This window comes from Tenebrio molitor, chromosome 5 (assembly GCF_963966145.1).
Source record: "Tenebrio molitor chromosome 5, icTenMoli1.1, whole genome shotgun sequence".
Lineage (NCBI taxonomy): Eukaryota > Metazoa > Arthropoda > Insecta > Coleoptera > Tenebrionidae > Tenebrio > Tenebrio molitor.
Window position 1 is genome coordinate 947,932 of NC_091050.1, and position 14,153 is coordinate 962,084.

The window sequence follows — 14,153 nt, forward strand, 5'->3', positions numbered from 1 at the left end:
GGTCGCCAGGGAAAAGGATGGCGGGGTTGGGGTGGCTGTTGTTGTAATTTGGTTTGAAGGGGATGTTTACGCCGAGAGTAATTAGGGGGCTTAGATGCAGACGTCATTCTTAAAAAGATAAATTGTACTCCCAAAAATCTATGTGACTGACCGGCAAGAACCTCGGATCCGAATCCAATTGAAAATTTATGAAATATTTTTTTCAAATCAAGTTATTTTACATTTTTTGTTAAGTTTTTGGCACCCTAACCTCCGCCAAATTAATTCTAATATTCCTTGCGATGTAATTCATCTGCACCTTCTAATTTTAGCAACTTTATAGATCCTATTTGTGAATATTTATTATTGCAACGTGTCTGTTTATATCGTTTTTTTCGATGCAGACGGACGAAATGGGTGCCCTTCAATCGGATCAGGCCTAAAAAAGCCCCCGGACCTTGACAGCAACGCAGCTCAAGTGATCTCGGAATAAGTCGCGCTTCTGTTTTCTGTCAATCCTCCATACGGACGTTCGTCGCATTTAAATGCAATTTTTTTCTGTCCATTCTTATCAGGCCGCCGTGAGAACTTGCGCCGCCTAAAGTGACATCACAAATTATTTTCGTTCTTCAAAGTGTCCAGCAACTTTTTCTGTTCAATTTATCGATGCCAGAAGCAACAAGGACATTGTTTGAAATTGACCATAACAGTTCAAATAACCGTATATTTCCAATCCCGATTTTGAAAATAATAATAATAATAAATGAATAAATTGCGACCTGAATGTCGTGTAAAAAGTGGAATAAAAAATAAGTAACATAAATAGTGCTTCCAAAAAAACTATCTTTGTTTGATGATAGTATCCGTATAATGATAAATAAATCTGACCTGAATGCCGTGCTCTTTTTCTATAATTATATTAGCAATTATCTATATACAGGGTGTTTCGCATGTCGGCACATTTTAAAAATACACCCTGTATATCATATTTTATAAAACGTACACCAATGCGGTTTCCTTGTTTTAAAGCATATTTCCTATAGGTTACTTCGCATTGGCATACATTTTATAAAACATGATATACAGGGTGTATTTTTAAAACGTGTCGAAATTTTACCTACGAGGTTGTAGGACAACGTAGAAAACTAAAAACAATTTAAAAAAATTGTAGCTCAAAAAATAAATGTCATTTTATTTTTTGAATTTGAGCACGCATTTCAAAAACACCCTGTATTTTACAAACGCAGCTTGCACTCGCCACAAAACAAAGTTAATGGTGCGTAATAGATTAGTTGTTAAGGAAGGACAAAAAGGAAGAGTACAGAAGTGAGTTTTTTTTTTGCAGGCGGAACTTATCCACATGAGGGCGGAGCTGGTCGAATCGAAAGCGAAAAGAGAAGTCCTGGAACAGGAGTTGCACAATTTGCTGTTGCAACTGCACTCGTCGCAGCTATCGCAACTACCCGACAGCTTGAGCAACCGGAAACAAGACAGCAACTTCAAACCCGACGTGAACAACATCAAGAAAAAGCTCGAAGCCGAGCTCCGACAGAGCCCCATACGTAACATTAGGAGTGAGTCTGAGCTTTGGTAGTTTCGTCTTTCACATTTTATTAGAGTCCCGCAGACGATGGATGTAGTTAATAAAAGATGCAAATTGGAGTTGCGCAAAAATTTCGGTTGAGTCGTGCGCCGTTTGGACGTCCGGCGTGTGTTTAATCAAAGAATTTTATTAAGGGAGCTTTCCGCCCCGACACGGGACCCATTCAGTTTCTCAATATTTCAGCGAGTTTAATAAAGTTATTTCGGCTTTTGTTCGCATTGTGCCATCTCAGGGGCGATAAAGTCGGCCAGTATTTTATTTTCGGTCGTAATTCATCGTGTTTGCGGCATTGATACGTCCGAATCGAACGCTTGCAACTCGACTGCAGCCTATTATTTACGAATTCCGCCGACTTAAAATAACTCCACAGAGGGGAAAAAGTTGGTAAAAAAACGAGAACGGGAAAAAGTGAACACGTAAAATAGAAAAAGTTCTAAAATAGAAAACTTTGTAATGCGATTAATGTATCGAAAGCTGATTTGGTTTCATTTGTTTTGTGCAAAATTAACTACAACGTGTTCACCGAGTAATTCCCAAATTATTCTCTCTTCTTTTAACATCACGTTCCAAAATGTACTTCGCAATCTTACGTTCTTTGTCGGTTCATGCTGATTAAATAACAATTGGCAGAAAAAAATGTAAATGAAAAAAACAACACTACCTATCTAGATACCATGAAAAAGACTTTAATGCCAATTTGAAGTAAATATGAGGCACTTAATTAAATTATATAACATGTCTTCTGCTAGTTCACATTAAAAAAATATGGTCAGGTGACCTGGTGCTTGCTTTTGTTTCTGTTAACGTATGACGTAGTTTGTATAGTCAAAATCTTAAAAAACGTGGCAACACTTTATTTATATTGGTTTTACTGGTTGCATAACCATTTTAAAAACTAATCATGTTAAAATGTCCATTTCTTTTCACTTTCTCCCTAAAGTAATAATTTAGAGAAAAATATAAATGCGCCAGACAACATTACTTTCTGTTACCAACGTTGTAAAACATAAATTTCAATAAAAGGCCTCGTAGCGTTTTCACAATTTCAAGACTTAGGTAGTTTCAATTTACAACTGCCCAAATTAAAATTTATCGTTGGAAATAATCGGTACGAAGTAACCCCCACATTACGCCGCCAGAGGGAGGAAAATCTCCTTCACGAATAGACAAATGCCGATCTTTTACCTCTCCCCCTAACGAGAAACAATCGTTCGACAAACTGACGAGGCTCTTTCCACTTTTCAGTAAACAAAGAATCCGACGAATTGAAATTCAGTTCGAGCATGATGGAGTCGGCCCAGTACAGGGCCGAGAACGAACAGCTCCAGATGGAGAACGCGGCTCTTCGAAAATCCATCTTGTCCCTGAACAGCGAAGTGTACGGAGCGAAGCTCGCCGCCAAGTACCTGGACAAAGAGCTGGCCGGAAGGATACAGCAGCTGCAGCTCTTAGGTGACGAGACGAGTCCCGTCGGTCGCGCGTTGACAATCCGATTTGCAGGAAGAGAAATGAGGGGCGACATCCGCGACAAGCTGTGGCGCCAGCTGGAGTCGGAGATCCTCCTGCAGAGGCACAAGACGGTGGTGAGAGCGTGTCGGAGGAACAGCATCCTCAACAACTCGGAGAAAGCCTGTCCCAAGCCCGAAATCGACCCCATCAACGAGCGGACGGAGCACTTCGGCGACATCAGGACGGTGGTGGTGAAGAGGAGTCCCAGCCAAGGCCTCGGGATCAGCATAACGGTGAGAAGGCTGATGGAGTTTAAACCGTGTTAGCGCGGTTAATCGGATTGGCAAAGGCACCGTGGATCTAACGGAAATTGAAGTTTTATTTGGCGTACACTAAGGCGGAAAATCAATGCCTGGAGAGACGCTTAAGTCAGGATGAATTAGCACGATTACGGTTTATTAACCTCTGGAGTTTACGGTCGTAGTTTTAGTACAGTTCACTTTATTACTTTTGTTGGGGAGTTTTAAACTAGCGCAAAACGGTGGGAATAATAAATTGCAGGCGCGATTTTCGTCACTTTTATCATTTATTTTGTGAAGAATAAAATTAATTAATTGGAAAATCCGACCATTTGAAATGTGCTTTTATTATCAGATACTGTCATTACAAAGATCAATAAACGTTTCAAGTTTTAAACGGTCGTGAGTTGAGCGCCTGTCACAGAATCGGATAGTGGAGGCTATAATAATAATAATGGTAATAAAGATTTTATTAATTCATCATTGCAGTTATTACGATTGCATTATAAATAACGGAATGGAAATTTGACAGTAACTGCCATACTTGACCCTTATGGTAAATAAATTAGCATGAGGTTATAAAACATCTATTGGAATTAAATAATCAGTTTGTTATGTAAGAGAAACGACAAGAACCAAAGAAAACTCTCTGGTAGATCAAAACAAGTGCGATTACGATAACTTTTGATGTGTTATTAGGGGGGGCGAGAGCACGGCGTGCCCATCCTGATCTCGGAGCTGGAGCCCAACGGCCCCGCCGCCCTCTCCGAGCAGCTCTACATAGGCGACGCCATTTTGTCGGTGAACGACAGAGACCTGCGCCAGGCGTGCCACCGGGAAGCCGTCGACATCCTCCAGCAGCAAACCGGCGACTGCACCTTACAAGTACAATACATAGCCGCGGACGACAGCGACACTTCACTAGAAGAGGACGGTTATAACTTCCGGTACAAATCCCTCGTCCCACCTTTGCCACCCAATAGATAATTTCTTTTCTAGATTCTTCGACGAGGAAGTGTCCGACCCCAACAATCACTCTAGTTTAAACCCCTCGAACTCTCTAGACATGTTAAACACGCCGACGGCACCGAGAACTCCCGAATCCAGTTCCGCGGCGAGTCGGTGAGTTACCATGACCAAAGATTCCTATGTGTTTTCGTACTGATTGCATGAAGGCAAATTGTGATTCCTACCTAACGTAAATTCCGACGTTTGTTGAATTTTATTTAAGCCAAAATTTTTATTTATCATGTAGTTGTGTTCAGATTATACGAGTTGATTAAATTGTTTTTATTTCGTTGTGTTTTTATTTGCATTTTTCCCACGACCGCCTTACTCTGTAAGGGAATGGAGGCGCCCTTTTGGCCACTCGAAACCAACTTGCAAAGGTACCTCGTATCAAAGTTCTTCCTTCCGACGTTGCCCAAATACCAACGCCGCTAATGTCAAATGTAGGGCACAGTGGAGAAATTAGTTCTTGTATTACATACTTCAAATTTCTTTGGTGGGCAAAAACTGGCAACGTTACGACACTCGAACAGTTTATTGCACAACAAAACAGTCCCAGACCTCGACTCAAGGTCATAGACCTTGAGCTTGACAATTCACATCTAAAACGTTTTTACGTTGCGACTGAAAAAAAAAAAGGGTAATAAACATCAAGAAGATGAGAGATTTGCAAATCTAGTACTTGACTTAACTTTTACAAAGTGGAAGAGTGTCATTCATTTTTGCATCTGTCGGGGAGTTAAAAATAAATGCCAACAGAGTTGTTCGTAGATGTGTGAGGTCGCCCTTAAGGATGTTACTTTTCTAGGCAACCATAGATATCTGGCATGAAGTCCTCGTGAAACTCTCTCCACCACACTTAATCCGTTGCTGCACGGCTTCACTCAGCATGCTTCACCTCTTCCCATTTATAATGTCGGAGCTAATTTCAGGATAGTCTCAAGAAATAGCGTTCCCAACAGTCCCGTAATCCCCAAAGTCCAAAAACTGATCGTTCTAGAAGAAACCGAAGACTTCGACACCAACATCTTCAACTACAACCTGAACGGTAACGGCAACGTGGAGGTGTACAAGGCGACGTCGACCAAAGACATCAAGATCGCCGACGACCTCAACTGCAACACCAACCCCACCACCGACTACAAAGTCGACACAACCGACCTGGTGCTCTTCGACAACGCCACCAACAACGTGATCAAACTGGAGGACTTCAAGAAGGTGGACATCATCGACGACGACAACTTCAATTGTTCCACCAACTCCCTCAACTCGGAGAACTTCTCGTCGCCGATGCAGACCAGCGCGGATGTCTTCTTGGACTCGGAGTTGTTGTCGACGGACGTGGCCTCCAACGACTCGCAGTCCCCGAAGAACATCCAAACGGAAGGCGGAAACAAACCGAGCTTCACCTATCAAGAGCCCAAGTTTTGTCTGAAACCGCAAGTGTACACCTCCAACGAGTCGCTGTCCAACCCCAAGAGCGACCAGAGCCTGCTCAACTCGGGGGAGAGCTGCGGGAGCTCGCCGGTGCACAAGAGCAACCGCGACTACAAGAAAGTGCAAAGGAAGCACAAGAAGAAGTATTTTGGGGTGAAGACGTTGCAGAGCATCTTCAACAAGCACGACGGCTACTCGGACATCTCGAGCACCGCCTCGGAGCTGGAGGAAGTCCTGATAGAGACGAACAAAGCGATGGACAATAAAATCGACAACAAGGAGGCGGTCTTCAAGTGCAACGCCGTCTACGCCGACACCAGTCCGCAGTTCGAGGAGAACATCCACAACATCCTGTCGGACATCTTCGTGAAGAACTTCGGCCCGGAGAACGGAAGCGTGGCGAGTATCTCGCTGAGCAAACCGATCGGAACGAAGAAGTACTTCAGCTTGCACGGCCAGAATTTGCGGGTGGGCAAAGCGCTCAGACTCTGTCCCAACGAGGACTACACCGAGCAGGTAGAGAACGAGCAGAGGAAAGAGAAACTTTTAGCGAGGTATGTGTATAACGCGAATTCGATAAACGCCGACGGTGTAGGGGACCCCGACTTCGGAACGCCTGTTTAGACCTAGTTAGACTAAGAATTAGGTGAGATCTAGATGGAGATTTAATATTACAGGTTAGATGATGGTCGTTCGTAAGATTTCTAAATATTCATATTCTAATACGACAATTCTTCACAATTCTAATCAAACGGTCCAACTGTGGCCCACACTCACCTCGATCTCCGCCCAGAACTTTATTCTCCACCAGAAGAAACTTCGATCACATCTCACAACGTTACGTTTTCGTAAACAAAATAAAACATGATATTCATTTTCACACACCGTATATTTTTTGACATGCAATAATGAATAATGACGTTTCAAAATGCCGTCAACTGTTGGATGTCAATCATGGCCTTCTCTGATTCCTTTTATGTCCGATCGCACCGATATTTTATTAAATGTCTCATTTTAATTAAAGGGATTCAAAATTAAACTCTAAAAGCTATACCTCCAATTGCAAAATTTTTATTCGAGCCAATACTAACACTAATTACATTAATTCGAACCAAATACCATCAAAAAAAGTTGACAGAACATTTAGCTGGACATTTTAAATTTCTAAATTAAATTGCGGGAATTTCAAACCAGCCAATGAAAGTCGAGGTAATAAACTGAAATGTACAGCACCATCAGAAACATTTTCACAGGATTTTCACGGAACATTTTGTAGAAGAATCACCTCATGCAACGAGAGGAAAATTTAACTGTCGCTTAAAATTATGTCATGCTTAGTTAATAAAAAATGCTAATTGCAATCTGTGCGAAGTGGCATAATCAAGTTGTAGTTTAATTTTTTTCCAAAGAGTGAAAAAAATTATATCATTATGACGTGACAAATAAAAGAAACTTCGCAGAATTGTTCGCACGATTTTTGATTGCCGCTAGCTTCTAAATAAAAATAAGAAAAAAAACAACGAAAACGGATTTATTTAACAATAAATAAACTAAAATTATCATCTGCTGCGCTGAGAACGGGAGAGTAAAGTTCTGGTTTGATTTCCAATCGCCAATTCTTGTTTTTGGTCAGAGTGTTCACTGCTGTGGGGTCATCGTTGGACTTTAACCCCACTCATGTCAGTATAGATCTATTTTTCATTATAATTGAGAAGTTTCTAGATCAGCCGTGCACATAAATATTTACTAATATGCCACAACGCATCACGCTACTCAAAACTCCAATAATTTAAAATTCGTTTCGAAACTAGTTCCTAGACTTGACAGTGTGCTAGTTCAGATCTCGTCGAAGACTGTAATATTTGTGTGCATGATTTTAAAAAATCCGATTCAGTTTGACGTGTGGGTTTCATCAGATTCGTCGATTCTTTTCAAGCTACTCGAAATGTTGATAATGAAATGCCTTCAATGTAACAAACCGAAAATTTGCTTTCGTGTCATTATCGCTTCATTTTCCAACTAGTTGATAGTGGAATTGATGAATACAAGTTCTTACTAAGCTACGAGCACTCTCACAACTACGCAGTTTGATATTAAAAACAAGCAAAATTGCTTTTGTTAGTTACTTGTGTCTAATACATTGCTCAAACAAAGTATTATGAAGTGACCCCCGAAATTGTTTCTGCCTTAGTGACGATGGTTGTGTTGTTTCGTTTCTGTTTGTCGATAAGCTTTCATTGCGGATACTCACGTATTTGTAATATTGATCAGCATTTGAGTTGAAATAACAAAAAGACGACAAAAAACAACAATTTTCCAATCGAGTTGCTTATTACGATGAGTAATTAATTACTTTCTACATAAGTAAGTCGTGTAAGAATTAATTATGTAGGTAGTATAATGAATTTATATTGTAATTTAGCTAATGTATAACGTTTTAATTATGATTGTAAAACTGTTATCGTTATTAAACATATCTGTCATAAATAAAAAGTTTATGCTGCAACTGTTACACCCTTCATGTACCTTTGCCCTTCCCAACATATTCACATGTGACGTTTCCTCGGTGTTCTCAATTCCTTTGGTTGACTGAAGAGAAGATTTTGCCCCGTTTTACACTTACAAGAAATTCGTTATTCATTTTTGGTTAATGGATGCAACCAGTAATACACTGAATGCAATATCAGAAAAAAGTATGAATGCAAAACATCTCTATTATTCCTATCATAGATTACATTACTTAATTTAGTAAAACAGAGAATTTTTGTGAGCGAAAAACTAATTTAAAATCTCTTCTGTGGAAAAAAATTTAAACGTAACATGATAAGATTTATTTATTTAAGTATCATTTTTTGATTTTAAATGTATTACCTATTAAATTCGCTTCGTTCATAATTCAAGTATGAGCAGGAAGATTTTGGTGAAAAATAAATCAGAAAAGATTTGACGAAAGATGCGTCTAATGTAGGGGAATTCTGCAAGGCTGAATCAGTGTGGCCAAGTGACATCAGTGATCAAGAGAGACATGTTAAATCACTCGCACAGCATGAACGACAGTTTTTACGCCAAAGCAAAAACCCTCAAAAAATTGTAGCACGTAACAAAATAAATTCGTGTTATAATAGCTAATTTTTTGACACAATTGCTAGATAATTGATCAACCCACATAACCACCCTCAAAAACATCTCCACTTTATTGTTTGGAAATGCTATAACAGTTCTCATTTAAGTCTTTCTTCAACGTTTGCTTTCGCTCGAAATTCGCACTTATCACAGCTAAAGCATATAACAAGTATCTGCTCACAGATGTTTTTTCTTATGTTGTTTTATTTGGTCGTTTCTTTTCGTTTTATATTTGCACTTATCACATCTTAACCATCCCGGGCAATGACTGTTTTTATGGTATTTTAGGTAGTCCTTTCTCTTCGTCTCAAATTCACATTTATCACAGATGTACCACTGGATAGCATCTGCTGAGAGATGTCTTATCGTATGTCGTTTTAATTGGTCCTTCCGTTTCGTTTTAAATTCGCATTTATCACAGCTATACCACTGGATGGCATCTGTTGAAAGCTGAATTGTCTTATGTTCTTTAATGTCTCTGTTATATTTCGTTTTGCATTCCCCTTTATCACAGCTATACCACTGAACCGCATTGGCTGAGAGATGAATTTTCTTATGTCGCGTTAGGCTGTCGTTGCGTTTCGTCCTAAATTCGCACTTATCACAGCTAAACCAATGAACAGCATTTGCTGAGTGTCGAAGTTTCTTATGTTTTAGCAGATTGAAATGACTTTTAGATTTAAGCTGACATTCGTTACAATGAAACCAGTGTACAGCTTCGGGAGGGGCATGGCTATAGTTTAGGTGTTCCCTTAGATGATTTTTTGTTTTTCCTTTGTAATTGCAATGGAAACAATGAAATTTTTCGTTGCGGTGAGATGGGTGCCTTGCGTTCTGGTGTTTTTTCAAAACTGTTGCCCCTTTTCTCCTTTTGTAACAATACTCACGTCGGTACGACTTCTCATCACTACAAGATGCTGTATCTACTTTCTCACATTCTTCTTCTGTATCAAAACATGAACCATCGAAATGTTTGATCCACAGTAAAACAGAATATGTTTCAAACGAGCACTTCGGACAAATATAGCTTTTTACTTCACTATCACTTTTTGGTTGATCTTGCACACAATCAGTGTCTTTTCTGTGATATTCCCTGAGATGTTGCTTTAAAATAACAACAAGATCGCTTTCAAAATTGCAGTTCTTGCAGTAGTGGTTTTCCAAATCGTTTCTTTCGCAGCTGGATGATTCGAGTGGTAACTGGTAACGTTTCGCGTGATTCACCATGTGAAAAAGTGATTTGGTCACGCAAGGGCATCTCTTGCAATTGTGAATATTTCCGTAGCCACATTTCGGGATACTCTCGGTATATTCGAAATTTTGCATTTTGATTTCATAATCTGAAAATTTCATTTGACGTCAATACAAAAAAAAAACAGCTAATCAAAACATGTAGGTACGTAGTTATTTACATTAGAGTATGGTAGGGGTATTTTACAGCGCGAAAACCAGGTTTCAGTCTGTAAGTTGGAGTGCTGTAAGTGTAAAATACCTATAATCTGTTTCAGAATCAAAAATCCACTGCATTTTATGTCGAAAATACAACCGACAACGTCGCCAACTTTTGCTTTTAGTGTGTTTGCAAGTGTCAGAAAAAAGTGGGGTTATGAAAGAAAACTGTTGACAGTCGTTTAGGTCGTAATTCATCGTGTTTTTTTCACTCAAAAGCTATGATATGGTAGCTACTACCTTTTTGTACATAATAATTATTTTGTGTTACGTAAAAAACTCAACAATTCAATGTCAAATTTTGGCGGGAGGTTGGGCCAACCCAAAAAATGAAACTTATTCTAGGGATTTCTTTTTTTCTGCCAACATAATTCCACAGGTGGTGGATTTTTGATTTTGAAACAGATTATACTCTCGTGTCAAAAATGGATTACTCCCTAGAATTCGAACTTTTAGGGAAATAACGTTTTTCATGTTGTGTGTAACTAGAATTTTCAAAAGTTATTTTGAATGCCTAAGGTTGGTTACTTTGAATTGAGAGATTAAATCCAAATAAATATGCCGCCAGTAACCAAATTTGATTGTGAAATGAAAAATCATCTATCACTTAGCGAGAAATTAGTCATTTGCAACTGTTAAAATTAATTTGCTGTCTTACATTTTTGGGATATCTTTTGTTTGTCACCAGAAACTACATAGCCTCCAACCTAACCAAATTTATGGCAACCTAGTAACGAATATCCCTAAATCCTAGGGAATAATCCATTTTTGACACGAGAGTACCGTACATTTGTATTATGCTTGTTTTACACAGTCAAAAAAATTGACGAATAAATTCATAAATTGATTCATGAAGAAATTCATGAATAAATTGAAAATGTGAAAGTGTTTTACACGACCAAAGTTTTGCGCACAATAAACTAGGGACTTTTGCACCGCTAATGTGTGAATGTGTTGCCAACTTTATCCATTAAACTTGTCGGGATGACAATGTTATGACACCGTCCATGCTTTTGACTTGAAGTTTTGACTTTGACACTAACCCATCCCATAACCTAAATTTCTAACAACCGGTACGTTTTCGTGTTAACTCATACCATTCCGTTGTTTCATTTAACCGCTCCGGTCAACAATAAATAACCCGGTCTCTCACGAAAATAACCTTAATGCTATATTATTATTTAAAGTACCTCACCTTTCAATATCAAAACAAATAAACACTATAATATAAACGATGACAATAATACGCCAGTTGCCGAAACGATATTCTCACATGTGACTTGACAGTCTTCACACTAAAGTTGGTACAAATTTATAAACCGCAATGTAACTAGAATTCTCCAAAAAATTCACGAAAAATTAGAGCTGGTTCTATTTTGACAATTTATTCATCAATTTATTGTCGTCAATTTATTCACGACAATTTTGTATATTACACGCAACAAAAAATTCATCAATTTCTTTGACCGTGTAAAACAAGCATTATATTAGACTTTTCGGCTGACCAAATGTTTAATTTTGCACTTTTGCAGATTTTTATGAAATAATAAAAATGTCAACCTTTTAGACATACACAGCTGCCAAGCCGATAGGTATTTTCCCTATTATGATTATTTATTAGTCAATAAAAACATCTCATCGATTAATTCAACTACGCAAGAAAACATTTGTAACAATTTTTCCCCTTAAAAACTTTTGTTGATGAAGATCTAGACCTAAAGAACAGACGCGCTAAATTGCAACCACTCCACCCTTTCCACCCCACTCCCACTTTCCAAGTCCCGACTTCACCCCTAACGACAACCAAACTTCGACTAATTAACCCCGAGTGTCACCCCGAACAAAACCCGTGGACCTTATCGGAAGCGCTTCCGCTCCAAACATGCAGTTACCAAGTCATCGTCATGGATACGTTTACAATGAGTCCCAAACAGTTCAATGGTTTGTCTTCGGCGTCCGACCGACACGAAAATGTAAATAATTGACAAATCCGTCGGAAAATGTAAACACCAAGTGGCCACATGTCATAATGACGTCGACTTTGACTCGAGGAGTGTGATGTGCCGTGACGCGGCTTCGTTTCCGGTTTGTGGCGGGAGTCGGTGAGAGAAATGGCGCTGAGCGAAAAGGCGGCCAACCGGAGGCCCACCATCCATCCGAAGGCGTTGTTGGAGATCAACCAGAGCGCGCTGCAGACGCTCAATGTGACCGAGGAGACGGCGGAGCTCGCGTACACTTACTCGAGCTCACCGAGGGCGCTCTACACCAACAGGAAGATGATCCTGGGAAGGTAAATTTGAGATTTGGAGGGGGCGTTTGGGTGGATGCGCCGGGATACAAACAATCCAAAACTGATTCTTTGAATTGTATTTGTCCTTACTGTAGTGAACAATGTTAATTTTGTTTTGGCATTTTAGATACAGCAGTCCAACGATTAGTTGATTCCGGCGGATCTATTAACCAATCTGTTCATTTGCAACAACGAACAGTTATAGGACTACAAATACAAATAGAAAAAATTTATTGTTGTTAGTTCATCAACTAACGTTGGATTTTCCCTGTCAAATTGTTGTCATGTTGAAAACCTGCTCCTCCTTTCCTAGTAATTTTCACATTATCGTGTTGGAAAAATTTGACGTCTTTAATTTTGAGTGTTAGTTTGACTTGTGAAATAAAGTCACAGGTTTTTTAATAAAATTCTATTCGTGTCCTATTCATGGGTAATATTACCATGGCGGAAAGAAAAAGGAAGGTTTTATTAACAGCTAATTTGAAAATTGCGTTAATTAAATGTAGCCAAGAACTGAAAAATCCCTATCAAGTTGACTTGTTGACAGCAAATAACATAACCTCTACTTTACAGTCTACGCATGGCATGGCAAAAAATTAAATAATTTGACCTTGACGAGGAAAATCCAACGTGAATGAACTATAGTTATGAACTTTATGAACTTAGCAAACACGAATTAATTGAGTATGAGATCTATAAACGTTACTAAACCAATACGAAGTTAAACTAGCAAAAAACTGTCTCACATTGTAATTTTCTTACTAAATTATTTTATAATCAAAATTGAATCTCAGGTGTTAGATGTTATGATATCTATCAAGCAGTAATGATATAAATACCGAATAACTATAAAACGTTGTGACATTTTTTTTTATGTTGGCAATACAAATGTTGGTCATTACGATGACAATTGCGTGTTTGACATTAGACATAGGCGTACGCGGTTGAAAAGGGGGCGTAAAAAAGAAAATTAATTGAATTAATTAAAAAACTAAAAAAAAATGTGTATTTTGAGAAACATATGACATAAAGTAAAAGTTAGTGATTGGGGAAAATGTTCGAAATGAAATCTATCTTGCTCAAGATAACATTGAACTCTTATTTAAATTATTGAAAACATTGGTTCGCAATTCGGATCCCAAATTTGCTTGGCATCTTCAACTGCTTGCAGTTCTTCATGAAGAGGGGGCTGGTCAGGTGATTGTCTTGGTCACAGCTCTACGCATATCGACAGTCTCATCATAAAAAGAAGTCCTGCATGTTATTTCTAATGGCCGTTTGCACCGTCAATACTAAGTAATGCTTAAGTATTGGACCAGACTTAAGTTGCCGATTTCATTTGCACCGCTACCAAATGGTTTCTTAAGCTGTGCCTAAGTTAAGCCCCCGAATATTCCTGTCCTAACTTTTAGGCAATGCTTGGCACATGCGTATAAGATATTTTGTTCGGACTTGTGATGTTGATGGCGCTGGCGCGAAATTATCCATTTCTTGTCGGTTGTCGAAGCTTCGCATC

At 38.9% G+C, this 14,153-nt stretch overlaps 2 protein-coding genes across 3 annotated transcripts in view; one reads left to right on the plus strand and one right to left on the minus strand.

Moving 5' to 3' along the window:
• The window catches only part of LOC138132206 (zinc finger protein 85-like), a 48,019-nt gene extending 39,751 nt beyond the window's left edge, over nucleotides 1–8,268 (plus strand). For both annotated transcript variants that reach the window (XM_069049632.1, XM_069049630.1), the window contains exons 3-8: nucleotides 1,325–1,553; nucleotides 2,828–3,034; nucleotides 3,083–3,324; nucleotides 4,030–4,277; nucleotides 4,330–4,452; nucleotides 5,271–8,268. In XM_069049632.1, the coding sequence (XP_068905733.1) occupies nucleotides 1,340–1,553; nucleotides 2,828–3,034; nucleotides 3,083–3,324; nucleotides 4,030–4,277; nucleotides 4,330–4,452; nucleotides 5,271–6,399 (2,163 nt within the window). In that variant the 5' untranslated portion in view covers nucleotides 1,325–1,339 and the 3' untranslated portion in view covers nucleotides 6,400–8,268. The remainder of the gene's footprint in view (nucleotides 1–1,324; nucleotides 1,554–2,827; nucleotides 3,035–3,082; nucleotides 3,325–4,029; nucleotides 4,278–4,329; nucleotides 4,453–5,270) is intronic.
• Nucleotides 8,269–9,011: 743 nt separating this feature from the next.
• Nucleotides 9,012–11,621, minus strand: LOC138132220 (PR domain zinc finger protein 5-like). Its single transcript, XM_069049653.1, has 2 exons — nucleotides 11,543–11,621; nucleotides 9,012–10,238 (listed from the first exon to the last, which is right to left on the minus strand). Exon 2 carries the CDS (start codon nucleotides 10,222–10,224, stop codon nucleotides 9,076–9,078), a length of 1,149 nt encoding a protein of 382 aa, XP_068905754.1. The 5' UTR covers nucleotides 10,225–10,238; nucleotides 11,543–11,621; the 3' UTR covers nucleotides 9,012–9,075.
• Between the last annotated feature and the right edge of the window lie 2,532 nt (nucleotides 11,622–14,153).